At 47.0% G+C, this 27,818-nt stretch overlaps 11 protein-coding genes across 11 annotated transcripts; 7 read left to right on the top strand and 4 right to left on the bottom strand.

Moving 5' to 3' along the window:
• Nucleotides 1–1,103: 1,103 nt before the first annotated feature.
• On the bottom strand, nt 1,104–1,565 carry N7483_001935 (WD40 repeat-like protein; the record flags this gene model as incomplete). Its single annotated transcript, XM_057085372.1, has 1 exon — nt 1,104–1,565. The coding sequence occupies one exon, from the start codon at nt 1,563–1,565 to the stop codon at nt 1,104–1,106; it is 462 nt and encodes a 153-aa protein (XP_056951521.1).
• Nucleotides 1,566–2,417: 852 nt separating this feature from the next.
• On the bottom strand, nt 2,418–3,469 carry N7483_001934 (uncharacterized protein; the record flags this gene model as incomplete). The annotated part of the gene is made up of 2 exons (XM_057085371.1): nt 2,418–2,861; nt 2,930–3,469. 2 exons carry the CDS (start codon nt 3,467–3,469, stop codon nt 2,418–2,420), a joined length of 984 nt encoding a protein of 327 aa, XP_056951520.1.
• A 915-nt stretch (nt 3,470–4,384) lies between these two features.
• Nucleotides 4,385–5,782, top strand: N7483_001933 (Brix domain-containing protein; the record flags this gene model as incomplete). The annotated part of the gene is made up of 2 exons (XM_057085370.1): nt 4,385–4,591; nt 4,649–5,782. 2 exons carry the CDS (start codon nt 4,385–4,387, stop codon nt 5,780–5,782), a joined length of 1,341 nt encoding a protein of 446 aa, XP_056951519.1.
• Nucleotides 5,783–6,906: 1,124 nt separating this feature from the next.
• On the top strand, nt 6,907–8,551 carry N7483_001932 (CaiB/BaiF CoA transferase family protein; the record flags this gene model as incomplete). Its single annotated transcript, XM_057085369.1, has 6 exons — nt 6,907–7,080; nt 7,140–7,171; nt 7,243–7,366; nt 7,419–7,923; nt 7,990–8,283; nt 8,340–8,551. Coding segments are annotated over 6 exons (1,341 nt in total), but the record flags the coding sequence as incomplete, so codon positions are not given.
• Nucleotides 8,552–9,273: 722 nt separating this feature from the next.
• Nucleotides 9,274–10,644, top strand: N7483_001931 (phf1/phf2 family PHD finger domain-containing protein; the record flags this gene model as incomplete). The annotated part of the gene is made up of 1 exon (XM_057085368.1): nt 9,274–10,644. The coding sequence occupies one exon, from the start codon at nt 9,274–9,276 to the stop codon at nt 10,642–10,644; it is 1,371 nt and encodes a 456-aa protein (XP_056951517.1).
• Nucleotides 10,645–12,479: 1,835 nt separating this feature from the next.
• Nucleotides 12,480–13,722, top strand: N7483_001930 (uncharacterized protein; the record flags this gene model as incomplete). Its single annotated transcript, XM_057085367.1, has 2 exons — nt 12,480–12,995; nt 13,090–13,722. The coding sequence occupies 2 exons, from the start codon at nt 12,480–12,482 to the stop codon at nt 13,720–13,722; spliced, it is 1,149 nt and encodes a 382-aa protein (XP_056951516.1).
• Nucleotides 13,723–13,824: 102 nt separating this feature from the next.
• N7483_001929 (rRNA-processing protein SOF1) lies at nt 13,825–15,232 on the bottom strand (the record flags this gene model as incomplete). The annotated part of the gene is made up of 2 exons (XM_057085366.1): nt 13,825–15,165; nt 15,230–15,232. 2 exons carry the CDS (start codon nt 15,230–15,232, stop codon nt 13,825–13,827), a joined length of 1,344 nt encoding a protein of 447 aa, XP_056951515.1.
• A 248-nt stretch (nt 15,233–15,480) lies between these two features.
• On the top strand, nt 15,481–16,809 carry N7483_001928 (proteasome regulatory particle lid subunit RPN6; the record flags this gene model as incomplete). Its single annotated transcript, XM_057085365.1, has 2 exons — nt 15,481–15,748; nt 15,803–16,809. The coding sequence occupies 2 exons, from the start codon at nt 15,481–15,483 to the stop codon at nt 16,807–16,809; spliced, it is 1,275 nt and encodes a 424-aa protein (XP_056951514.1).
• Nucleotides 16,810–17,620: 811 nt separating this feature from the next.
• Nucleotides 17,621–18,748, bottom strand: N7483_001927 (uncharacterized protein; the record flags this gene model as incomplete). Its single annotated transcript, XM_057085364.1, has 1 exon — nt 17,621–18,748. One exon carries the CDS (start codon nt 18,746–18,748, stop codon nt 17,621–17,623), a length of 1,128 nt encoding a protein of 375 aa, XP_056951513.1.
• A 4,882-nt stretch (nt 18,749–23,630) lies between these two features.
• N7483_001926 (SWIB/MDM2 domain-containing protein) lies at nt 23,631–25,235 on the top strand (the record flags this gene model as incomplete). Its single annotated transcript, XM_057085363.1, has 3 exons — nt 23,631–23,721; nt 23,782–24,659; nt 24,720–25,235. The coding sequence occupies 3 exons, from the start codon at nt 23,631–23,633 to the stop codon at nt 25,233–25,235; spliced, it is 1,485 nt and encodes a 494-aa protein (XP_056951512.1).
• Nucleotides 25,236–27,463: 2,228 nt separating this feature from the next.
• N7483_001925 (uncharacterized protein) lies at nt 27,464–27,736 on the top strand (the record flags this gene model as incomplete). Its single annotated transcript, XM_057085362.1, has 1 exon — nt 27,464–27,736. The coding sequence occupies one exon, from the start codon at nt 27,464–27,466 to the stop codon at nt 27,734–27,736; it is 273 nt and encodes a 90-aa protein (XP_056951511.1).
• Between the last annotated feature and the right edge of the window lie 82 nt (nt 27,737–27,818).

Genomic DNA, 27,818 nt, shown 5'->3' with positions numbered 1-27,818 from the left:
ATAAAAAGAAGAGGTACTAACTAAACATCGTGGAAACCAAGGATAAGAACTCTTCCGTCACGATACCCAAGAGCAAGATTACTGCCCTGAATAGCTGAGCAGCAGAAGGTGCGATAATCCGCAGGGAGCCATATAAGATTTTCTTTCCTGAAGGCAACCCACCCCTCCGCTATAGAAACATTTTGAAATAGAAGGTCAAGCTCAGATGAACTTTGATCGAAAATGGTCGCCGTTGAATCAGTGTCCACATCAGGGGTCTGTACCCGTTTGCCTGTCTCAACATCCCAGAACTGGATTGCATTGAACTTTTTGCCTGCCACTGTGCATGAGGTTCTTACTATTTTGCTATCTGGGGAGAACGCTAGAGACCGAACTTTATCGGATTAGTCATGAAGAGTATGAAGGTCTTGGCCTGTCTTAGCGTCCCAGAGCTTGATAGTTCTATCAACTGAGCCTGAGGCTACTAATTGGCCATCTAGGGAGAATGCCACAGATTGGACCGAATAAGAATGGCCATGGAGGGTCTGTAGCTCTCGGCCTGTTCTAGTATCCCAGAGCTTGATCGTATTATCATCTGAGCCTGAGACTATGGTTTGACCGTCTGGAGAGAAAGCCACAGATTTAAGAATCATAATGGCCCTGAAGGGTCTGCAAATCCGCACTCCAGGATTTCTCCACACGTGGCAGGACATGCAGCTTCTCTAGTCGCGTCTCTTCAAAGTGCTTCCTGACGATACTCTGCTTGGGTGAAAAAATCAGTCCAGAACAGTAAAGCTGCAATGGAGCAGTCTCAGCCATATAGATGTTTCTGAGGATAAATCGCTTAGCGTCGAAGAAAAACAGTGAAGCTCAGAACGCGGGTTGCGCTGTATAATCCATATTAGCCTCATTCAACCACTATTTGTGTAATTACTCACTTGCTTCAATGACTGTAGCTTGTCCACTATCTCAACAGTCTCTGATATTATCCCCATAAGGCTCATCGCTTCCAGCCAGTGCAGAAAATTCCGTTGGAGGAATTCTAGGATATCACTCTCGGAAATCTCTGCCTCTGTGGTAAAGAATCTGCTCCGCTCTAGATGATACACCCAGTAGCGACACGATTACTGGAGTTCTGATGGAAGAAACTGCCTGATGGTTTCATTTTTGATGTCCGCGCGCTGGATTCCGTAGTGCTGCAGATTACAGACATCGCGCTTCAAATACTGGTTCATAACATGAAGGCCATGCGACACTATATTCCCATGAATTTCCTGTATATCCAGAAAGAATCTTGTACCCGAGCACAGAAGAAATTCGCGAAACGATTCGTGCAGAACGGAAACTGGAGAATGATCATCTGCTGGTACACTTAGAACTGAACGGAGTTTGTTCAAGAGATATCCGACATCTGCAACTGAAATTGCAGGTGGCAGGAGGCTTCCAAGCGCATGAACTGATAGAGGTGCAGCAAGAAGAATAACTACTCCCACAATATCTTTGAACTCTTGCTCAAGTCTCTTTGACTCGGTTTCGTCTTCTGGGTCAAGGAGCTGCTCCAATACTGCTTGATACATGATCTTCATTTGGGGACCAGGATAGGGCGCGTGTGATTGAAGAATTGTGTCAAGGCGCTTTTGTGGGAGCTGCTTTCCATCTCCAATAAATCGGCACACGGTGGCGGCGTAAATGAATAGCGGAACATATTTTCTTACCAGCTTTTCTATAGCGTCATCTGCAGGCCAGGCCGTCGAGCGGACTGAAAGATTCTTTTTCCGAATACTCTCAAGGCCGTTTCTAAAAAAAAAAGTCGTATGTCATGCTCAATTATAGATTCTGCAACCTGATGAAGGGCCAGTTCTTGAATATCCTGCCGACCCTGATCAGACATGATTCCTTCGATGCCTTGAAAGATTTCAAGTTCAGGTCTGCCAGTGAGAAATATTTTCAGTCGTATGTTCTTGATCCTCTGCAGTTCTGGCAACAGTTTAAAGATGATCTGCAAATCTGTTTCTGTGCATTCATCTAACGCATCAACCACAATGACTATGACTCTGGTTGGATCTTGTGTCATGTCTTGTAGTGGTTTGAAGAGAAGCTTCCGAAATTGCTCCGAGAGAGCTTTGGGTGCGATCTGTGAGTCCTTGTTGACTACATCAGAGATTTGAGATGCAAGTTGATGAGTTGATATGAATCTTTTTGCATTGCCACGTTCAGCGTCATCTTTCTTAAAGAAGAAAACGGCTCCCAATTGCCTCTTGTTTTGGAACGAATTTGCAACAGTTCGAGCTAGAGTGGACTTCCTGTTCCAGCCATGCCGTTCAACCAAAAGAATCTGTTTTCGGAAGATTCAGCCCATGCCGAGATTTCCAGGAGAACATCAACTCTGGTATCCTCCAAACAGGTGGACACGCAGTCACGTTCATTTTCATAAAAGCCTAAAACTGCACCCTCTGCGAATGGGATACCAAAAGTAGAACAAGATTGTTAAGAGACTTTAGCAACTTGTCATCAATTGCAGTCAAGATTTTCTCTGCGGCTGCATCGTGCCTCTGGAAATTATCCAATTGAACTAATTGGTACAATTCTTGCTCAGCCTTCTCAATAGAGGATTGATTCTGTCCAAGCCATTGACTAGTGATTGCCGTGATACTGTCCAGCATTTTCTTTCCAGCGTGTTGTTTTTGAGCCATCTTCACATTTGCTGTGTATTGGAGGATTTCTTTGTAGACTCGGACTAATGCAGATCGCACCATCTCATTATCTGAACACTTGTGTTGAAAGAAGTTGACTTCATAATATGTGCACCGGGCGAGAACCTCCACAAGGTACTTCGCAACATTGAACAGGGCATTTTGACGATCCTTGTGATTTTGAGTCATCTATATCGGATATGAAATTGTATATTAGCCATCACGGCCTGAGACCTCGGGAATCTTTGGCAACATACCTTCAGTCCCAATGACACTACTGCCCATGCACTTGCAGCATAACCGGTAGAATCCCAAGCCACTCCCTTGCTGATCACATCTTGAACAGAAAGTGCCACCTTGATGCTTTTCCCTGCAACTTTTCGAAGATCAACATCTCCCCCCGTCGGGTTCTTAATTCTGAGACCGCCGGTTTTTTGATATTCCTTGTACGTGTCCTTGGTGGTCTCGATCACCTGTCCAACCATGTTCTTTGGCTGGGTATCATTTCTGACCTGTTCATCAGAACTAGATTCAGAATGAAATTGCAAATCGTCCTGGTCTTTCTGTTCTAGCTGTTCAAAAGCACATTGCCATAGATCCTGGGGCGAGGGAGAGTCACTGGGTTGGGACTGAGCGGTGATGGTTTCGCCGCGGTTGACTGGCTCTTGAGCATCGGATTCTTGAGTAATGGATGTATGGTCGAGACGAGTCTTATGTTTGTTGAATTGGGCTTCCGTAACCTGTCGTTTCCCAGATTTTGGAAGGACCCGGTCCTTGAACTTGGTAAAATGGCCCATCTTCATAAATTTCCAAGAGGAAGAAAACCAGTCCAGCTACCTCTAGATTTCCAAGTTCAGGAAACGAGAATCATGGGAATGATGGGGCCCTCTCTCAAGGCCGGCAAAATCGGGGGACAACGCAATCCATTCTAGTACAGTGTCTGGCATGCATGCATCCATATTTTGGAGGACCCGCTCACTTGTGCTGAATGGCTATAGTCTCCAGGGCTAGCTGTATTATGTACCAATTTCAGGGGAGAATCTCCAAGGTGATAAATGTGAGTTATCACATATGAATTGTGGTGTTCTATATCTGTATAAGTTACCACAAAACGCAAGGGCGATAGCGCGGGTCCTCCAAAATACGGATGGATGCTAGACACTATACGGACTACTAGTAGTAATCTCGGGCACCTGCATTAATTAACAAAACACAACTAACCAAATCAATGAACACGTCACCTTGGCGGAAACATGCTGCTACTCAGTGGATAACTCTGAGCTGTACACATTATTGGTTCAAATCTCTCCTCAAAACCCGGGAGATCTTGAATACTCATTGCTGCACTGAATGTTGAAATAAGAGGCGTTTTGTTTTGAGCACCCGTGGACGTTCGTTCTGATCGCATCTCTTTAGCCTTATCCATCAGGTGTCAAAGTCCCTATTTAGGTTAGCGTAAGAAATCAGGTCCATCGAAAGAGGCTAAGCCTATATTAGTAAATTAACACCTGATTCTCCAGGGCCACAAGAATGTTATCAAATTTGATATGGGCCCGCAACATAGTTGATCCGTAATCCTTCTCCGCCTGCAATTTTTGGAGACAAAAAAAAACTTCGGACTAGGAGATCAAAGCTCCAGCTTTCCTTAATCCTCATTCTTTGAGGCTATCACTTTTTCCATTTTTTATTGCAAAATCTAAAACAATTTTACAATGGCCAAAGCCCGCGTCAAGAAGCGCACCCACCTTCGGCCCCAAAATGCCTCTGCGGCGGCCAACAAGGCTGGCGCTGCCTCCATGAACAAACCCCCAAAGTCTATGGTTCTTCGTGTAGGCGGCTCACAAGTCGGTACAAGTGTGTCCCAACTTGTCAAGGATGTTCGTCGGATGATGGAGCCCGATACAGCCGTTCGATTGAAGGTATGGCAATTGTCCAATATTTTTATCCTTTTAAATATGCTAATCGCATATATCTAGGAACGCAAATCTAACCGACTGCGCGATTACACCGTCATGGCCGGTCCTCTCGGTGTCACACATTTAATGCTTTTCTCCAAGTCAAAGACTGGTAACACCAACATGCGTCTGGCTGTTACACCTCGTGGCCCTACCATGCATTTCCAAGTTGAGAATTACTCGCTCTGCCGCGATGTGGAGCGCGCTTTGAAGCGCCCTCAGAGTGGAGGCCAGGATCATAAGACACCACCCCTTCTGGTTATGAACAATTTCAACAGCCCAGATGCGACAGAGAATTCTAAAGTGCCGAAGCGTCTCGAGACCCTTACTACAACGATCTTTCAATCCCTCTTTCCCCCTATCAACCCTCAGGCCACCCCTCTTCATTCCATTCGTCGTGTCATGTTGTTGAACCGAGAGCCCTCCGAGTCCGAAGACGGTTCCTATGTCCTGAGTCTACGACACTACGCTATCGCTACAAAGAAGACAGGTGTATCAAAACGCATCCGCCGCTTGGATCCTAAGGAAGTCCGAAACCGTGAGAAGAAGAAGTCCGCTGTTCCAAATCTTGGAAAATTAGAGGATGCCGCCGACTACCTGCTTGACCCTTCTGCCGGTGGTTACACATCTGCCAGTGAGACCGAGCTGGACACAGACGCTGAAGTCGAGATCCAAGAGAGCACAACCCGACGAGTCCTCAACAAGCGCGAGCAGCAACGCCAGAAAGCCGCTGAGAAGGGCGAGAAGAAACCTGCTGCTACGCCAGGTGTGGAGAAGCGAGCAGTTAAGCTCGTCGAATTGGGACCCCGTTTGAAGCTCCGATTGATGAAGGTTGAAGACGGTGTCTGCGAGGGTAGAATTATGTGGCATGACTTTATCACCAAGAGTGAGAAGGAAATCAGGGCATTGGATCAGAATTGGGCTGTTAAGCGCAAGGAGAAGGCACAGAGAAAGAAGCAGCAGAGAGAGAATATTGAGAAGAAGAAGCAGGAGAAGGCTAAGGCTAGAGCCCGTGGCGAGAAGGTGGAAGATGATGATGAGGATGAGGATGTTGATATGGATGATGATGAAGCCGATTGGCTTAGTGACGATTTTGGTGAGGAGGACGAGGGTGGAGAAGATGACTCTGATGAGTCTATGGAGGATGAAGAGTAACACTGCGGGCTGCTGTCCACTCTTCCACAAAATTATCCCGATTTATACCCACGAGCCTTATGTTGGTTTCCGGTGTACATGTATGGAGTATTGCGAATCAATGGTTAAAATAGGAAAATGTGCATAATGCTTTTTTTGATTTCAAATCTTTCATCCTAAGGAATCTCATTGAAAATCAAGTCTTAGATATTGTAGATCTAGGGAATCCAAGGTTTCTAGCTAGGTAGTAAGTACCCTAGGTAATAGACCTCTTTTACTACTTGGATTCCTGCACTTTTATTTACCGCCGGTCTTGCCCAGGTGGTACCCGACTCGGAGGACAGCCTACAGCTTATCTCTATACCAGTTGCCCATATCCAACAATATAACAGCTAACTTCCCTTCCAGATAAACCTCCAGGTAACCCTGTAGGTAACCCTGTAGGTACCTACATACAAAGAGGGGTCGGACATCAGTCACATGTAGATGCTACTGACTCGGACTGAGCCCTGTACTTCAAGTAAGTATGTGAACACACCTGGCCGAGCACTTGAGTGCTGGGGACATATCCGAGTCTTTCCCAATTTCAAATGCTCGGTGCTATGTACACTGGCAGTGCCGCGCGAACCTCCAAGTTGGAAGCGCGGCGTGAGGACTTGTAGTTTCCAACATTAGTACTCCCGTACTAGTAGTACGTAGTACGCTGCAAATATTATTTCCCAACATTTGAAGGTTAGGTACTTCCACCACTATATAAATGTCAACACATCTGCCTCTTTGAACCTTTTTCCAATAATTTCTCGGTGGACTAAGTTTGAATGCCTTCAGAAAAACGGCTGCATAGATTCAACCTTGAAACCCTAGATTTAATGCCTTAGAAACATGGCATAAAAATCGGTCGACCTCGGCTTCAGGCTCAGCGCCGAGCGGTGTCGGCGTTTCAGCGGCGGTTTCGATCTACCCCAGCTATTCTTTAACCTCAGATCAGATTGTGGGAGTATTGTATATTTGTTGTTTACTTTCTTACATTGGCTGCATTCTGATAGTAATTACCTGTCATTTTATGAAAGCCTTCAGTATATCCTCACTTACATTTCTCCGAGTCTACGCTCCTTTCCTCACTCACACTCCTTGAGCCTCCAGCAATAATGACGCTCGCTCTTCGTTTCACACCACTGACTAGACGGTCAACTCTAAACGTCAATGCTCTGCGACGCATCCCGTTCGGGCGATATTATTCCAATGCAGCTTCAAGTATGGATGGCACGCTACCATTAGCCGGTATTCGTGTACTGGATATGACTCGAGTATTGGCAGGCGTGAGTATTGATCTCCATATAGCCTTCATTGTGTTATTTTCCGCTGACAATGACCATAGCCATACTGTACTCAAATCCTGGGAGATCTAGGGTATGCAATAATATTGAGCCTCCAATTTGTGGTTAATGCCCTTAAATATGTTCTGACTCGTTCAATTGCAGAGCAGATGTTATTAAAGTCGAGCACCCAGTGCGGGGTGATGACACCCGTGCCTGGGGCCCACCCTACGCGAAATATGAGGATGAGACTAGAGAAGGCCCTGGCGAGAGCGCTTACTATTTAGCTGTATGTGTTGCAAGAATACTGTGGATGCAAAACAACATATTAATGAGAGCAGGTCAATCGAAACAAAAAGTCCCTTGGATTATCGTTCCAACACAAGTCTGGCGTTGAGATTCTTCACAAACTCGCCAAGGAATGTGACGTCTTAGTTGAGAACTATCTCCCAGGAGCTCTCGCCAAATATGGCATGGATTATGAGACGCTCCACAAGATCAACCCCAAGTTGATCTACGCCAGTATCACAGGCTATGGTCAAACGGGACCATACAGCAACCGTGCTGGCTACGATGTCATGGTTGAAGCAGAGATGGGCCTTATGCACATTACCGGAGCGCGGGATGGGGCTCCTGTTAAGGTTGGAGTTGCAGTGACCGACTTGACGACAGGCTTATATACTTCCAATGCCATCATGGCGGCTTTGCTTGCACGAGCCCGTACAGGCAAGGGTCAGCATATTGATGCTTGCTTGAGTGATTGTCAAGTTGCCACCTTGTCAAATCTGGCTAGCTCTGCGTTGATTAGTGGTAAGAAGGATTCTGGTCGCTGGGGTACAGCACACCGTAAGTGGATCATGCATTGAATTCCTGGAAATGTTCTAATGGCGGGTTGCTAAACTTTACTTCTAGCGTCAATTGTACCATATCGAAGCTACAAGACCCTCGACGGAGACATCCTTTTTGGTGGTGGGAATGACAGACTATTTGGCGTTCTTTGCGATAGACTCGGATTTCCAGAGTGGAAGGCCGATGTACGCTTTCTTACAAACAGCGACCGCGTGAAACATCGGGCGGATATCGATAGCATGATTGAAGATATTACTCAGACAAAGACCACGCAGGAATGGCTAGAGATCTTCGAGGGCAGCGGAATGCCCTACGCAGCCGTGAATGACATTCAAGGAACCCTGAATCACAAACATGGTATGTTTCTGGAGGATACTATGGTATTGCCTGCTCATGTACTAACTATATGATAGTGTTGGCACGAAACATGGTCACTGAAGTCGAACACCCAGCCTGTGGCCCTATCAAGTTGGTCAATACTCCAATCAAGTACTCAGATGCAACACCGGGTATCCGATCACCTCCACCTACCCTCGGTCAACATACAAATGAGATTTTGGGTCGTATTCTAGACTATGAAGAAGCTGATATCGCTCGACTGAAGGAAGAGGGTGTGATCTCATGAGATACATGGGAACTGAGTGTTTTCTGAGGCGCAGAATAGAATATTTCCGCTGAGCTGATTATAAAGAGATGAGACTCGAATGAATTGATGACATAGTAAATGATAAAAACATGCATACAGATTTTCATGATGCTTGATTGAGGACATGTACATAGGAGAATATCTCCGGAGAGCTGGTTGATTGAGCTAATTTATCTAAATGATCTGTGGATGCAAATTCAAAGTGACTGAAGCTTCAATTATGACTAGTTTATTCATTACATAATTCCATGAATTAAAGCTACTTATAACTTAGAATGATCAATTATCATCTTCAAGTCATGATGAAGAGTATAGATGCCCCAGTTCTTTTATCATCCTTGATTGGCGGGGATGATCCACTGTGGAGAAGGTCACGTGAATTTATAGAGATATTTCTCGACATCATTTCAATGTTGCATTTGGTAGCCTGTCAAGACAATGTGTTATTAAGGAATTGTTTGCTCACTGTAAGTAAGAGATGGCTGCCTTGCTAGGTAGAATCTGAGAGTCGCTGCTCGCGTCAGTGAATCACGCGTTCCCCCACGTAAACATAAATAGACCTCCATCTCTCACTTCCTTCCTTCTTTCTTCTTCTCTTCCACAACACTTCCACAACTCTTCCTGCTCCCGCCATTTGTTTTCTGCTGCCTTTGAAAACACAAAACTCTTCTTCTTCCTCGTGTTCCTTCTTTACCGACAAGATGAACACCACAGGCCCAGCTGACAACAAGGGCCCCGTCGAGACTCGTACCAGCCGGGCTGGGCGAGCTCTCAAGGCCCCCAAAGCTTACGCTCCGGTTCCGACAGCCTCCACCACCGGTAAGCGTCCGACCCGAAAGAAGGCAATTGTTTGTGTCAAGTGCCACCGGGGTCATTCCCCGAACACAAACATGATCGTCTTCTGTGACGGTTGCGACGCCACCTGGCACCAACTGTGCCATGATCCGCCTATCGACGATCAGGTGGTCCTGGAGAAGGACACCGCGTGGCTCTGCCGAAGCTGCTCGCCTGTGCGGCGTTCAACCCCGGCCCGTCCGGCAAAAGTGAAGAAGGCAAAGCGCATTCACCCGCGCTTGCAGAAAGGACCGCGACTCGAGGTCCCTGGGGGCGAACTTCCCGTAGATGAGCGCCGCGCATACCTGTCCCGGCTTTCACATGCTGAGTTGGTCGAGCTTGCTGTGAAAGTTTCGGAGAACAACCCACAGGTACCCATGTTTCCCACCAACATGGCCGGGCTCCCTACCTCTCAGTTCGTCGCGACCCAGACCAGTCCCGACCCCTCTGCCGCCAAGTCGAAGAAGAGAAAGCTCGAACAGACGGAAACCAGCCGCGCCACCAAGAGATCCCGCACCACAGCCGGAACGTCAAAGGGAAAGGCGCCTCGTGCTCGTTCAGCACCGGCCTCAGCAACAGTGTCGGCCCCAGGTCTTCCTTCCAAGAGAGATCTGGCCTACCGACAGGCTCTGCTCCGGTACTCCACCGCGTACGATGTACCTTTCCGGGGGAACCCTCTCAAGGAACCCTCCACCGTTGACGGCTCCGAAGCCCCGTCTGTAACGGACCGTGAAACCTCACCAGCGCTCTCCGAGCCTCGTGACATCTCTCCGCCAGCTGAATTTTCCGAGCAAGAATTGCCAGAAGTCGAATCTTCGTCCGATGCCTTTGAACCAGCCATCGACCCTCGCTATGAGCACCGTGTCTACCCCAAATCCGGTCATGGATTTACTATCTCCTCAAACCCCGCCGACCTTGACATTCTTCGAGAACGTGCCGACTACGAAACCTTCAGCCATAGCCTTCATGGGCCAGCCAAGGATCCAGAGAGTTTCCAGGCCGCTCAGAATGCTGCAGCTGCTACCAAAGAGTCTGTACCCCCTAAGTCTTCAAAATCGCGTTCTTCGAAATCTGCTCCCCCCAAACCCCAATCTGGTTCTTCAAAACCTGGTTCTTCCAAATCTACATCTTACAATCCTGCTCCCCCCCCAAATCCCGTTCTTCCAAATCCGCCCCCTCTAACCCTGCATTTTCCGATTCTGCTCTCAAACCTGCTGCTTCTAAATCTCGTTCTTTGAAATCTGGTGCTTCCAAGTCTCGCGTTTCCAAATCTACCCCTACCAACCCAGGCCCCCCCACGACGTTCACAGCGTCTTCGGAAGTGATTTCTTTATTTCGCTGATTTTGAAACCCTGCAAAGAATTTCAGAATGAACTGACTCGACCCAGTCCATTCCTTTGACGAAGCAACCACCGAAGCTCAACAACAGATTTATCTCCTACCCTCGAATACAACAAACAGCTCTGCATAATGGAGTTCTGTTGAACCAGTCAGCAAATTGACAGTTCTCTGTGTGTCCAACCCGCGAATCGACCGTTCAACATGCTATTGTCTCTACCAGTTTAGAAGGAAGTTACCGCCGCGATTTGATGATCTCATGCTATTTCTACGAGTTCAGAAGGAAGTTCCCGCCGTGATATGAGAATTTTATGCTCTTGTCTCTACGAGTTCAGAAGGAAGTTACCGCCGCAATTTGATGATCTCATGCTATTTCTACGAGTTCAGAAGGAAGCTACTGCCGCGATTGGCCGTCTTACGCTATTGTCTCTACGAGTGCAGAAGGAAGCTACCGCTGCGATTTCATTATCCGTGTTATTGTCTCCATGGGTTTGGTGACTATGGCCGCTGCCATTTGACTGTCCATACTATATATCTGAGAGTTTGGAAGCTACTTCCACGATTGATCGTCTTATGCTATGTCTCAAGGAGTTTGGAACTATCACTGCGGCTTGACTGTCTATGTCATCGTTTCAAAGAGTTTAGAAGTCTTCGCCGCAATTTAATCATCTGGGTTACTGTCTCTGGGTTTGGAGACTACGACCGCCGCGAGTGACTGTCTTACACTATTGTCTCTACGAGATTCAGAGAGCTTGCAAGTACCGCCGCAATTGACTTCTTATGCTATTTTCTCGACGACTTTGGAACTGTTGCCGCGATTTCATCATCTGTGCTATTGTCTCTGTGGGTTTGGAGACTATGACCGCCGCGACTGACCGTCTTATGCTACGTCTCAAGAGTTCAGAAGTTTTCACCGCGATTTTATCATATATATTATACATCATTGTCTCTGTGGGTTTGGAGACTATATGACCGCTGAAATTCAACCATTCACATTCTTGCCTCGGAAATTTCGGAACTGACCACCACCGTTTGACCGTTGACTGTCTCTGTTATATGACTCAACTGTGATTCGACCATCGTATGTGCTACTATCTCTACGGGCATGTCCGCTTCCAGGATCAAAATTTTTAGATCCCATCGGTTCTTCATGAAGGCTGTAGGTTTTTCCAGCCTTCCGAGCTCACTTCCGAGGTTATACCTACTCTTCGCCTTGGAGCTGTGGCCAAGCTTCTTTTCCATTTCATGCCCATCTTCGAGGCCAAACGCCTCAGGCCGTGGTCGTATCTAGCGACCATAATTTCCAAATGAACAATCTATCCACAATCCAAATGAATTAATTTCTACTTCGTTCTATGAAATTCTTGTAACATTAATTCTCATCAATCATGCCCAGGTGCTCACTTGGCTGGTTTCGAAGCGATCAAGCCCTTAGAGCTGATAGTGGTCTTATCGGCCCCGCCCGCGCTTCACTTCCGCGACAGCTTACCCCATGACATCCACCGATCACCTTGATCCTCACAGCTATTCTACGGGCTGTTCTCCTTCCTTGCCTGGCGGGCTACCTGATAATGGGAATTCTCTCATGATATCCAGAAAGAAGTACTGGATTCAACACTACAACCACACGTTCACAAACTGCCTATCGCCCTACCTCAAAACAACCCCCAAGATCAGCAGAGGAGAACAAAGAGCACCGATAGACTATCCTCTTCAGGGGGAATAAGAAGATTTGATGTCTTCACCACCAATAATAACCACAAGGAGCGTTCTTCCTTCCCCAAAGCCTGCCAAGCCATGGACTCACCATTTGACACTCGACACTGTGGTCAAAGTCCTCCACCGAACAATCCTCAACCCGTTCCTTGCTTGGATCATTGTCCTCTGTCTCCGTGCCCAGGTTACACCACCCACACACCCAGCTTGGATTAGTGGCGTCAGCTATGCTATCTTTGTAACGCTGCTCTTCGTGGCGGGCACGATCAACCACCGCGTCGCGCATGGCCTCCCGCGAACTGTGGATCCCGAACATGAAGTCGTCCTTGTTACCGGTGGTGCTAGCGGGCTGGGCTTGCTTATTGCGCAACTATATGGTATGAGAGCAGCTAGCGTTGCTGTTCTAGATGTGAGGGAAATTGGAGAAAAGGAAATTGAAGAAGTATTTGGTGAGGGGGTTGATGTCAGATGTTATCAGGTTGATGTTGGCGATAGAAGCCAGTTGGAGAGTGCTAAAGAAAAGATTTTGGAAGAGGTATGTCTACAATATTCGAGTTTGAATTTATATGAATACCTTTTATCAATTGATTTTCATTTCCGCTAATTATGTATGCAATGCTATTGTACAGCTTGGGACACCGACTATCGTGATCAATTGTGCCGCTGCGAGAATTAATGGCCAATCGCTACTGGAACTGTCCGCAAATGCATTCGAGAAGACAATCCGCACGAATCTCACAGCCGCGTTTCATCTGTACCAGATTTTTCTTCCAGGTATTCTAGCAGCAGAAAGTGGAGGCACACTTGTGACTGTCAGCTCCGTCCTAGGCCAATTATCTCCAGCTGGATTGTCGGATTACTCTGCCAGTAAGGCCGGACTCAGTGCGCTACACCGAACAATGGAAGCAGAATTGCGTGGTTATGAGCATATCAAAACTTTGTTGGTGGAGACGGGCCAGATGTCAACACCGCTATTCAACTGGGTTCGCACCCCGAGTCATTTCTTTGCGCCAGTTCTAGAACCAGTTGAAGTCGCTCGAGAGATTGTGGCTGCGGTTGATAGTGGCCAGGGCGGTGTACTCAGGTTACCCGCATTTGGGAAACTGGTGAATTGGTATGCTGTGTTCCCGGGTGCATTGCAAGTTGTAGCACGGTACCTGAGTGGCATTGATGCTGCTGTATCTTCCGGTCTCCCGAGTCGTGAAACACCCAGCAGTAGCGGTGGACGGGTCCTCAGGAGCTCAAAGCGACGGACCGATTGATGGAGCATTTGACGTGTAATCAAGATCAATCTTTGTAAATATCAATGAATCCATGATACAGCGGATCTGGAACAGAGCCATGACTTCAGAGACGAATCCCATTTATTGCTCCCGAGTTAGAATCATCTTCTCACGTTCACTCTGTCTTGGCTTCAGATTCTTCTTGCTTGTATGCTTCCGTACATTCTCTTCACGTCTCTTAATAGCAGACAGCTCCTCACGCTTGATCTCACCAGCCTTCTTAATAGACTTAGGCACATGACGCTGTCTCTTGATGCGACGGATTTCGGGCATGTGCGAGTATCGCTTGATAAGAGCCTGATCGTACTCCAATTTGCTGCGCTGGCGAGCAGTCTTGATTCCACTTCGGTCAGATGCCTTGGCACGCCACAAACGGATGTTACCATCATCAGATCCAGACAAAACGTATTTGTTATCGGGGGTGAACATGGAAGAGAAGACTCGTTGCTGTCGCTTTCCGAAGTAGATGTCGAGACTGGCACCCTTGGATCTTGACCATAGACGCACTGTACGATCATATGATGCTGTCACCAGTTCCTCACCGGTAGGACTGAACTCAACATCCATAACAGCAGCAACGTGATCCTTGAGGACGTTCAAGGCCCGGTCGGTCTTTCTCATGTCAAACAAGTATGCATTGTGATCCTCGTTGGCCACGGCGAAGTTCATCGGCTCCATCATGTTGAAACACAACTTGTTCGAGGCCAATTTGAGAATCAGCTTGTGCACTGGTGTCGAAGTACGCAGGTCATACAGAATGACTGAGCGGTCAAGAGCAGTGGATCCAAGGACAGAGGTCTCGGAGGGGTTGAAAGCAATAGAAGTAATAGTATCGACGCTGGTTGGCCACTGCAGAGTCTGCGTGGGAGTCGAGGAGGAACGGGAAAGATCATAGATGGAAATCTGGGAAGAAGAAGCGGCAAACGCAGGTTGAGTGTAATGATGCGCAACGCTAGTAAAAGCACCTGTGCCCAGCCAGCTTGCCGTAGGAGGAGCATCGGCGCTCGAGTTGTATGGATCCCACAACTTGATAGTTTTGTCGCTAGCGCAGGACAAAAGTTTTCGATCATGAGTCCAAGACAATCCCTTCACAATACCTTCGTGTGCTTGAGTTTGAAAGACCTCTCCTCGAGTTGCCAAGTCCCAGACCTTGACCACACCGTCGCCACTGCCACTGGCAAAGCGTTCAAGCGAACCAGGATCCTTGGCCATGCTGTAAACACCATCCACGTGGCCGTCACCCATTTGACCCAGAAAGGGCGCAGCAAACATGCGCTCCATCTTGATAGCATTGAGAGCTCGAGTATATTCTCTAGCTCGCTCGAAAGGATGCTGGGCAGGATCGAGGTTACGGGATTGGCGAACAACAGCAGACCCAGGGGCCTGTTGTGACGCCACTGGGCGAGAAAGGGCTTTGATTTTCTACATAGAATTAGCATCAATTTCCGAATAATATCATTTTCGTCGGTAACACAGAAAAACTCACCATGGCGAAAGTATGATAGGCGTAGTAGAAAAGAAGAGACCAAGGCGGAGTGAACTTTTTTTTTTCTGTTGACGGGATGATTTGCTAAGCAGGCGGTGAGCCCGCAGCTGCCAGCTTCAAGCTCCCCGACTCACGCTTCAACAGTCTATCAACCTTCCATTCAAACATCCCCTACTTACGGTCCCATTTCATTCTTCAAATCCCTTTCTTTCCATTCTTATATCACTCCTTGATCTCCAGACTCGTCCACAATGGCCACTCCCTCCCAGGTCTCGCCTCGGATACAGGAAGTCCGGGACCTGGCGAAGCAGGACCCTTCGAAAGCCGTCAGCAGCTACCAGAACATCCTCTCTGAGGGCCCGGGATCCACAGAGGCTTCGTCGCGAGACTATGAGCATGCATTGATTGGATTGGGCGAGCTGCACCGTGATGCCAAGAAGCCGCAGGACATTGCAGAGCTCATCAAGACAAGCCGAGACACCTTTTCGTCATTTGCGAAGGCAAAGACCGCCAAGTTGGGTCAGTAACAGCCATCGATGCCCATTTGATGCATTTCTAACGGTCTCATTTTAGTCCGTCAACTCTTGGATCTAATCAGCGAAATTCCCAATACTCTCGACCTCCAAATCGCCGTCATCCAGTCATGCATAGAGTGGGCTATTGCCGAGCGACGGTCCTTCCTCCGACAAAACCTCCAAGCTAGATTGGTCGCTATTTACATGCAGAAGCAGACCTACTACGATGCCCTTACTCTTATCAACTCCCTCCTCCGCGAGCTGAAGCGTCTGGATGACAAACTCATGCTAGTGGAGGTGCAGCTGCTCGAGTCTCGTGTGTACCATGCTTTGGGCAACCAGGCCAAGGCACGAGCTGCTCTGACCGCAGCTCGAACATCAGCCGCCTCTGTCTACACACCTCCCAACCTGCAGGCCGGACTCGATATGCAGAGTGGTATGCTCCACGCAGAGGACAAGGACTTCAACACATCTTTCTCGTATTTCATTGAGGCATTGGAGGGTTATAGCTCTCTTGATGAAGGAGAGCTCGCTACCGCAACTTTGCAATACATGCTGCTGTGCAAGATTATGCTGAACTTGGTTGATGATGTCACACAATTGTTGGGCTCCAAGCAAGCCCAAAAGTATGCCAGCCCACGCCTGGAGGCCATGAAGGCTGTAGCCCGGGCTCATTCAAACCGCTCCCTGGAGGAATATGAAAAGGCTTTGTCTGACTACCGATATGAGCTTGGCAGTGACACCTTTATCCGGAATCACCTGCGCCGCTTGTACGATGCCATGTTGGAACAGAACTTAATCAAGGTGATCGAGCCCTTCAGCCGGGTGGAATTGGACCACATCGCCAAGATGGTTGGTCTTGATACCCAGCAAGTGGAGCGTAAGCTGTCGCAGATGATTCTGGACAAGGTGATCATTGGTGTTTTGGACCAAGGCTCAGGATGCTTGATTGTTTACGAAGAGACTCAACGTGATCAAGCTTATGATGCTGCACTAGACACTATCGAGAAGTTGAGCAATGTGGTGGAGGGTCTGTATACTAACCAGGCATCGCTCCTGGAGTAGACGGATGGATTATGGCAATGCAATTATGTTGATTCTTAGGAAATCATTCACGGTACACAAGGGTCACTGTATGACAATCGGCTAGAGTTCGAATATTCTACTTTATGCGCAATTCGGAATGGCAGCAACATGTACACCTCATCTGGCCAGGACATTTTTTATAACATCCCTGGATCTGAGTAGTAAATATCTATCATTCAAGTCCAGTGTGTGCAGTCACGTGGAATTGCATGTTCGTAGCAGAATTGTTTCAAATGTTCCCTTTCAACTCAATCTTGAGCTTGAACTTGAAGGATTCTAGTTTCATCTGATGGTGCATATTGGCCCCTTTGAGATGACTTATTTACGTTATCAATTATCAATTTCACCTCGCTAATTCCTTCTACTTCGGTCCTTCTTTGTTTCAGGTGCCACATGGTACTAGCAGTCGGATCCTGATGACGATCAAAGCCCTGAAGGTAGGTCGATATTTCATGATTCAAACGCAAATGAAGTACATATGAACTCGTACTAAAGTGCTACACTCCACTGTCTCTATTCTTGGGGTTTATGGCTGCAGTTAAGTCAACTCCAGAGCTCCGAGTCCTTTCTTAATACATACTCAAACACTACTACTTGAACATATGAAGCATCCAAATCTCTGAGAGAGTAGAATAAAAGAAATTCATTATATATCTATGGGACATATATGCAAAACACCTTTATAATCCATGAACCCGTAACCCGTAAGATAAAAGAAAAATATGGACCGCGAATTGATTCATGCAAGTCCATGATGCAAAAGAACAATCACTCGGCCTCCAGGGCCGAATTATTGAACCCTAATATCCGTCATCACGCGAATATTTCCCAATGCAATTTCAACATCTCGATCCGCCTCATTAACGAGTTTCTGCTTATCACTCTCACTCAGATTCGTCTCACCCTCCTGAGTGGAAGTGTAATTTTCACTCGAGTTCCTCTCAAACATCGCTGACTTGTTGCTTTCCCTGTGGCTCTTTCCACGGCTCCAAAGCGCCTTGGCAAGCGAGATAGCGTTGGGAACTGAGATGCAGATGATGGATAAGGAACCCTCGAGTCCGGCCCAGTACATATAGGGTGTCATACGCCACGTCTCGTCCTTTTTAACCGATGGAATAATCTGTGTCGTGGCTATTAATCGGCCGATGGCAATGATAATAACGATATAGGACAGGCAGAAGGTAACCAGCAAGTAGATTCGTCGGCGTAGACTGGTATTGAGGGACCAGATGTGGGGAATGGGAATAGCCAGGATCCAGATATCGATTGCGAAATCCGTGGCCGACTCAGCGGTATACCAACCGAATTGGTTAATACATGTCCCTGGGATTTCAGGATCCCAAACTTTCGCAATGGGATCACATTGGAAAATGGCGACGAAGCAAGCGGAGATAAGCCAACCAACAACCAGAGCACCGAGGACCCATAACTGATAGCGGAAAGATCGGTTGCTGATGTTGAAGACGCGGGCATAGAAGAAGAGGACGGATAATTTTGGAAGACATATACAAATGTCGAAGAAAATTATCGAGATTTCGAAAAGTTTGGCGCCTTGGAAGAGGTCTTTTTCGTTTTGAGCTCCAACAAAGTCTTCATGAAGTCCTAACCCAAGACGGATCCAGGTAATTAATAACCCTAAGACGATGATTGCGGATGGCTTCAAGGGTTGATGATAGTATGTTAGTTCTGATGTCCTTAAGTCCTTTTGGTACTCTACCATGGTGAGAATGAGAGAGTAACTTGAACTTACCCATGATGCCAGTGCAAGATAATCATCCCACCACCATTTTTGTTTTGTGATGATTTTTGATGCGATTCGAATAGCACTCGTTATCGTCGTCGCAACCAACAGAACAATCAAAAAGGCCTCTAGTGCTTTCCCACGGTCTGGGGTACCAGCGGGGATTTCCAAACCCATGTCCCTATAGTGTGATGCACCTTGTATGCACCTTGACAGGGAATAAGAAAACAGGGCTTGCCAGATCAAAAGTACAAGCATTTGAGAGGCGCGGGGCGCTCATAATACATATGAACTACACGCGGCCCAGGTCAAGCCACCAACCTAACCCGTGTTTGCAGCTTTAGAATCCACTCTGCACAAATATAGGCTGATGGCCCTAGCCCCAAAACCTGATGTCATTTTAACTTGATTAACTTCACAGTATGTAGATCTCTCCTATCTTGATTATCAGAAAGATGAACTATTAATCTCTGAACTTCATTGATCAATAGTATTCTTCACATCCAACTGAAATTTCTTTCATATATTCACCATATGAAATCATCTAGTTGTGATGAAAACACCACTCTTCAGTTGAATGAATTGATGATGAATCTCCACTGCATCCACTTACATTCCGTACCCACATGTTTATATTTCCATTACAGGTTAGTCTTTGCATTGGAAGGATTGTGACCGCCCCTCTCTAGATTGGGGGCCGCAAGCTTCAAGTTTAGCTGAGGGAGGCTGCACGGAGTACTCCGTTCTGATTACCCACATGTGCAAGACAACAGGGTAGGATCTACAATCACCCAATATCAGGTGGTATTGGTCGGTCATCATCCTTGAGTGATGAATTTCCCGAAGGATTTGCCAAGTCAGTGTGTTTTCAACTCCGTATATGCGGAGTTTACTGCGGACATGGTTGTTTCAGATGTCCCTTGTCAAATTCCCCGCTTTAATTCACTCACAGTGCGAGACTTGATGCTGATATTATGCAGTATCTCATAGAGAAGAACCTGTTTTACAGACATCTGGAGATCTCAGGCTGCCAGTGGATACAGAATAATGTACATCCAATTCTCATGATTGGTTTACATCACTCAGTGTTCAAATTCTATCGATCGGGGCTGATCTTTATCTCACGGCTTCTTTCAATCGAATCTTCTGTGTACTCAATGTTCTTTAAACAGCTTGAATATGGGTCTTCCAGAGATATCTGCGTCATTTAATCTATACAACCACATCTTGCTCCGGAGGAAATGATCAGAGAACACCGGAAGCCCCTCGATGCCTCATTCATAACCTCAGTTCACGAATAATCACAAGCGAATATTCTTAGCGAAGGAATTTTCAATGCTGCGTACCACACCAAAGCGGCTCATAGAGCTACCAAGAGATTGAAGCCCCTGCAATTAGCATAGTGTGCTCCATAGCATCACGGTACATGAGCTAGAGCTATACGGGGTACGGCCGAGGAAGATAGGGCAAAGCTTAAAGTTCTTAACTGTAATATCCATTTTTAGATTGATCGGTCCTTTATCCAGATTGGTAAGCTTGGCGACGCTTGAGGCGAGAGCGGCATAGACACCTGAGTAGTCACAGTAAAACGATTCCTGTTCTTTTACTCAGACAGGAACAGTGGCCTCAGTTATCCGTTCTTGAGAGATGAACCCGCGTTTCTGCGTGGGCCGCGCGGAAATAGTGCCTATTCGATTAGCGGGGCCGAGTTCGAATCCATAACGTCTGCGAGCATGTGCTGGTTTCTGGAACACCAAGATGGCTCGATGCTATCTGTGGCAAAGGGGCGGGATAACTAACTCTCACTCATGAACTGGGTAGAGCAGTAAGTAAGATATGCATACCAAACCATAATGAGGAGCAGTAATGGTTTTTAGCTTGTATGCCGTTGAGAGACACATGGTATAATGTGGCTTATTGAATAAGCCTTTATTCCCCGACTGCCACCTGTCTTGTTGCATATAACAAGCGTTTGAAGAGCCAAGACTCCAGTTTGCCTCATCTGTGTCTACTCCGTCTCTATAAGGGGTAGATCTTGTTCAACCCATCCGCAGTCTGAGGTTTTCTCCATAATAATGAATCTCAATATCTGTATCAGGACTCTACCGAGGCTGGGAGGGTGTAGCCAAGACAAAATTGATCGCGTCCCCTTGTCAACGGTATGTGAAGATGGAAAGGATGAGAGACGGGAAGTTCTGGGGGCGGTTTATCCTCATTAATAATATGGGATGATTAACTTGGCTCAATCAGTGTGTACACGGACCAAAGGGAGAGATCGTGCAGAAATAACATCCACTATGAAGATGAAGAAGTTAAGCGGAAGCCCCTTTCAAAACCTTTTCCTTGCAGAACTCTGGGGCAATTCCAAGAAACGATTATATTATCTACGTAACCTATTGTGGAAAGTGGAGATAGAAGATGACTTTTAGTGGGTCAATTGGACCATCAGGACTCTTCTAATAGGAGAGGTCGGGTATCAATTTGGGGGCCGACACTTTTTGCTCTATTTCCTCGATTTTCTCTATACGCGATACGCTGAGGTGAAAGTGGCCCCCAACAACAATGCTCCATGCACTCTGACACTAATAAATGGTCAATTGACACGTGAAATTTCAAGTTTCTGGTAATGTACTTCTAATGTCATCGAATATTTGAGTCTCCAGATGATTTGAAACAGCAGTTCTCAACCCGAATATCCTTTATGGTCCTAATCTACGCCGATGAGCCTAACGCGTGGATCTCAATGACTAGAGCCCAAGACGCAGATCAGAGATCAGACTTTCCTAGTTCATGCACATGTGTTTTACGTTACATCCTTCCCTACACTCACTCAGTATGGAGTAGATCGACAACTGGAACAATATGTTTCTAAAAACAGCAGCGTTTGGGTTTCCAGCATTGAACCATTCCTCGAGAGATCTCCATGACTAGGTAGCTCTGGGAGAATTCTACTAAGCCGCGCGATTTTTCCATCTAGACTCATGAAACAGTGTCTATGAATTCTCCCCAGGTCTTCTGCCACCACTCTGGCAGTGGCTACATAGTTGTAGCTATCGGTGATATTTGCTTTGGCGACTTTGGTATTGGTAAAGTATTCATCCCAGGCCTCGATAGAAGCATGAAATCCAAGATGACATGTCTTCAAGTCTCTATCAAGTTCTGACCACAAAAATGATCCTCATAATGAATGATGTCATGCCCGATTTACTCCAGGGCTGCTGCGTTAGTGTTCCTTCATAGTCGGGAGCCACTTCAACAACCTACAGTGTACGAGTCAGAGCAGTACCTCATTGTGGTCACTTTTGAATACCCAGATCTCAACTCAGGTGATCCACAGAGCTGATCTTTTTGCATGCTAAACCCTATGGGGTTTGTTTTATATCCGGATGCCTTGACGTTTGGCCACAAGCTTTCTCAGTAATCGATGTGTCTTGGAGTGTGGTGTCTCATCGTTCTCGAACTAGCGGTAGCGGTAGCAGGACTTAGAGGCCTGCTGTGCTTTGTTTTGGCGGCTTGAGAGGTGGAAGCATCATTTAACGATATCTATGGAGTAACTCATGTTACTAATGATGTGGTTGAACTCCACTAGACACTCCTTCCTGACCACACTTGAGGCCTACTTACTGAACTAAAACCCAGAGTATCAAGGCCCTGGATTCAGAAAATGCCCTTACATTTTAAATGAAGGTTTTTGCCCGCCTGGTCCGTCGGCAGAGAGCTGGGAATGGCCACAGAGAGTAACCACGTCGGCCCACAGTTTCTTGTGTTCAACTGCTGGCGTCCTTGATCCGACTTCCATTTCACTTGGCTTGAAAATCTATCTCGAAGGTCAACTGTTTGACAGAATCCCAGCTGAAAAAAGCTCGTGTCTTACCACTGATACTGATATATTGCAAATCTAGGTCTCGGTCTCTTACCTCCTAACAGTCCCTACCTCTATCCACGTCTCGAGTACCAAGAACAGTGGTTGTCCTATATAAATTGGGATTATACCTACAACAGTGTCAATCGCAAGGATAAGAGAGTTTTCGCGGTGGTTCTACAAATTGTCATCGGCATTCTAAAGAGACTCTTTCTGACTTCGGCATGACAACATCTTTGCTGAGCTGGGATAGGACTTCTTTTACCACAGCTGAGGTCAATCTCAGTGCAGATTTCATATCACCGAATCATCAAATTACTGCCATGGATTTTTGGCCTGGTCGCCATCATTTCCTCCCTCTTGAGGAGACAACCTCCTACTCATGATACGGGCTTTGTCAAAGGGAACAAGACTGACCCAAGGCAAAGCCAAAGAAAAATGATAGATTGCGACAAACATAGTATGCATATGCTGATCACTAACATTCATCCTCGGTCACCCGGAATTGATCTCTAGTCATTACGATACAAATGATAGCTGGAGCGTCAAGTCAGCAGTCGATACTCTCAGCGGTATCAATGTCATGAAATGCCAAGGAGATTGTTTGACAAGATGTTACAGACTTGAGTTAAATGTTACGGCATGGAATCTGAAGAGACATGGTATTTCAAGTGCGAAGGTCCAAAGGGTCACGATCAAGCTAAAGGCCGGGTGTGATATGCCGGCAAGTATGTGGATCATGAGATTCATGGCCCATAGGCTGTATTCCTCAGCACACAGTGATTCAAAGTTGTCTCACAAAGACATTTATTCTTGATTGAGCCCATATACTGCCTGGGGATAGTTAATGTCATCTACGGGCTATGTTAGACATTCTAGGCAGTGGCAGTATAACGTTCATTGTCTCCTATAGTCTAGGATGGCCTTGGCATTTAGCACCCACTCATCAATATTTTGCAAATAATGTGTGATAATTTATTGAATCTTCTTTGATTTAATATCTATCACAATGTGTATTCTACTATATTCATAGTATTTTGTGTCATAGTCTGTAGTACACATAATGTATGTATAAATGTTGCTGTCGCGACTTCCGAATCGGGTAAAGCGCGGCGGCAAAAGAATCGCGACTTCGCTCGTTCTCATCATCCACTCACTCCATCCCGACTGGAGCCCCTACTTCCCACTGGATCCGCAATGAACGCTCCAATGCAGCCCAATTTTGCCCGGGGTTTTCCCCCGACCGCCCAACGGTCTCCAGCCACTCCCCGTCGTCCACCTGGTCCAGGTTTGTTCCCTTTCCCGTCCCCAAGCTCCCTGCGCCAATCCTAACTAGTAACTCCAACAGGCCATATGCCCGTCGCAATGCCCCAGCACGCTGTGCCTGCTCAATACATGCCCGCTCAACGCGTCGTTCAGCATGTCGCAGAGGTTCCTCGTCGCGCCCGCAAACCCACCGATAAGAATATGCCCGATGGCATTGAAGATGTGGTCATCGGCGAGAGCGTCCAACAATACAAGAACCTTCACGAGCTAGAGAAGCGTCTCGATGCTGCTGTTGTGCGGAAACGCCTGGATATCCAGGACTCAATCAGCAGAACCAGCAAAAAATATCGGACCATGCGCATTTGGATCACCAACACCGTCGAGAACCAGCCTTGGCAGGGCCCTGGCAACAACCCAGGCTCTGGCCGATACAAGGTACGAATCGAAGGACGGCTCTTGGATGACAACACCGACTCTGCTTCCGAGGACGAGGATGAGGGCCCCGCGAATAAGGACGATGCGATGGACGAGGACAAGGACGAGGCCGATGAGAGCAAGGAATCTGCTTCAAAGAAATCCGCTCAGCGTTTCTCCCACTTTTTCAAGTCTGTCACGGTTGATTTCGATAAGCCCGCCAACGCCATTCCAGATGAGGTGAAGCCGGTCGCGTGGACCAAGCCACAGGTGCCGCCCAATACGACATCAGCGCCTCCGAACGCTGAGTTTGACAGCATCCAATTCACGCGTGCCTCTCAGGAGAACCTCAATGTTACTGTCAGTCTGGTGCAAGATGAGTCTCAAGAGCGATTCAAGCTGAGCAAGGAATTGGCTGAGGTGCTGGATGTTGAGGAGGAGACCCGAAGTGGCATCGTGCTTGGAATTTGGGATTACATCCGTGCCATGGAGTTGCAAGAAGATGAAGAGAAGCGGACAGTGCGCTGCGATCACCGCTTGCGCTCGGTAAGCTAAACTTGTACCTGATTTTCTATCCTTGTTTACTAATGAGTGGTCCTATTCTAGATCTTTGGCCGCGAGCAAATGTTCTTCCCCCAGATTCCCGAAAGCATCGCACCACACACCAGCCCCATTGACCCGATCAAGCTCCCATACACCATCCGGGTTGACGAGGACTTCCACAAAGACCCTACACCAACCATCTACGATATTCAGGTCGCCGTTGAAGATCCTCTGCGCGCCAAGATGATGGCTCTGATGCAAAACCCGCAGTACACAACCGGCATGCGTCAAATCTCCGCTTTGGACGACCAGGTCGCTCTCATTGTTCAGGCTCTTACTCACTCCCGTGCTCGCCACTCCTTCTTTACTTCTCTGAGCAATGACCCCGCAAACTTCGTCAACCGTTGGGTCAGCTCTCAGCGCCGTGATCTGGAGACAATCCTGGGTGATGTCAACACCGGAGGCGATGCGAGTGGAGCGGAGTTCCGCCGTGGTGGTGATGCTAGTGTTTGGGATTCGACTGTGGCAAGAGAAGCTGTTCGATACATGCTCGCTAAGCCCGATGCAGCTGCGCGATGAGCTCGCTTCGAGGAGTTATGATGATATTGAAGAGTCGTTTCTACTTAGTATTGTGCTTTATCTTCGGGGCGCTTTTCTGGTGTTTGGTTTGGTGTAGCTAGGGCATCTAAGGCTACTAATTAAGTTCAAAATTTATTCTTTTACCTTTTTTATCAGTATGATCATGCAGCTATATCTACCGTAGCTTGTCCGGGTCAGAACTCAAGTGCTTGAAGCAGATGCACCCTAGCATTCAAGTATTTGACTGTCAGTGCCCAGGTGCCACCGAGGCCACCAACTTGAACTTGAAACAGGTGTATCAACCATTCAACATTTGAAGTCCAACTTGATCAGCCGCCTGCATTATGTGACTCGGAGTACTACCTGCTAGTGCATACCACTGAGTGCACAAGACCCGTCACGGTGGACCAGCTCTGACTCGGAGGTCGTAGAAGAAAATATTGATTACATATGATCAATTAGTACTTCCAAGGCTGAACATTTGAACTTCTCTGAATCACTCTAGATCAATGTCGGAACTTGAATCATCATATGCTCGAGTTCTTCAACTACTATGGAAAATTGAAGTTCAAGTTATTAGTAGCACATACTACTAGCACTTGAGTACTCCAGGTCTATAAATTAAACATACTCTATTATGTAGGTAGTATTAGCACTTACTATGTAGTAGTAATATTGATGTGCCTCTGAGAGCACTTGAGCCCTGGAGCACCGTGACCGCCGCGGCTAGAGCAATATATATCAATTGATACTACATACTCAGGCTCCAGGCCCGACTCGGAGCTACCACTTCCAAGGTTCCAACTTCAAGTTGAAGTATAAAGAGCACTGGCACCATCCATCTACTACATATATATACTAGTATTAGTAGAACTCTGAGTCTCACAAAATCTTTACCTACTACTAGTAGTAGAGACTACCTAGGTACCTAGGTAGGAGAGCATTCAATTAAATACGGTACGTGGGTACCATGTATAAGGATGAACTACTAGCCCTAAAATCGTCCCGAGCCGCATGTATCTCTCGGGATTCTCTCCACTTGATACAGCTTTTGATATCCAACCTTGGAAGGCCCCTGGTTCTTTGAAGAGTCATTTGCACGGATTTAATTTGTTTGCTCTGGTGATCTTGGTGATCTCGCTGATCCTGATCCTGACGTTCTATTGGCTCGCTTAAGTTGGGATGGCAGGTGAGAGAAGTTGAAGCAAGCAAACATCCTTCAATATAAGGATTTGGCTGTGATGGTATTGATTGCGCAAGATCAAACTCTCACTATGCCTTTTTTCGCCTACCTTTCCTAATTTGGAATGCGTGATCTTGGAAGCTGTGTGATCTTGTTGCCTTCCCCCAGGGTATAAATTTATGGGATCTCTCCCTCTTCCAACTTCTTCCTTCCTCCATCTCTCTTCTTCAATCCACTTTCCATCATCCATCATCCATCATCATGATAATTCATCCTCATCAATCCTGATCCATCGTCATCATGACCTGTTATGGGCTTCCCATGTAAACTCCATTCCTTCAGGCCCTGTCAGCACTATGTCTCACCACGCGTTGTCTGATCAGCAACACGTCGTTGGATATAATGTTGTCACTCAACCCCATTTGTTTATATTTTGTTGACGCGACTTGACCTCGACCTTGCTGAAGCAACAACACAACATCCATCCACACATTATGTTGTTGACATGTCCCTGCCTTGACATGACTTTATCTTGTTGACACATCCGTTCACACAACATGACACGACCTTCAAGTGACATCCACTCACTTGGTCTTCCATCAACATGGCGGTGCTTTTTCAGTCGTCTTCTCAAGAGCTTCTATGTTCTTTTCCACACATCACATCCACTCACACATCTGTTGTTGATATGTCTTTACAATGACAAGATCCTGACCATCTTGGTTTGAACCTCCACTTTCCCTTTTCTTGTTTTCTCGACTTACTCTTGCTCCTAGGACTCACTTCAACTCAACCCCTGCTTGGTCTGTTCAACCTTTGAACGATATTCCACATTTCAATCTGCCACAGGTCATTCCACTCATATCTCAATACCTACAAACAGGTTGTCCACCCCACCCTCCAGGGTCTTGTCTTTTCAATCCTCTCTCCTGTCGACTTTGTCCTCCTTCCAAAGTTTGTCTTCACAAAGAAACAAACTTCATCCACTCAAATTCAATCTGCACTTTGCAATCTTTATCCACATCCACCGCAGACTCGAAGAGCCATGGACAGGTCACAGGAGAAAACAAACTTCCACTTCCTCTCTGCTGTTCTGTTTACGCCTGATCACCGTGAACAGACAGCCCAAGCTGCTATGACTGTGGCGGGTCTCCTTGAGCTTCAGGACAATCAGCCTTGCTCTGACAACACTTCGACCTCGAGCTTGATCGCTGTGGCGGGCTTCACTGAGACTTCAGGACAATCGGCCCAGTTGGTTTCCGAGAATTACTTGCTTGTATCACTTGCTACACTGGTAGTATCTGACCGCACGATCTGAGAATTAGGATGCTGTGTGCGTGGCGGGTTTCGGCGCAAACTTCAGGACAATCGTCACAGCGGGTTAGGGGTTATTGGATAGG

This window comes from Penicillium malachiteum (assembly GCF_028827825.1).
Source record: "Penicillium malachiteum strain IBT 17515 chromosome Unknown utg000001l:1.0-8184562.0:1.0-8186909.0, whole genome shotgun sequence".
NCBI lineage: Eukaryota > Fungi > Ascomycota > Eurotiomycetes > Eurotiales > Aspergillaceae > Penicillium > Penicillium malachiteum.
This window is presented reverse-complemented; position numbering and strand designations above follow the sequence as displayed.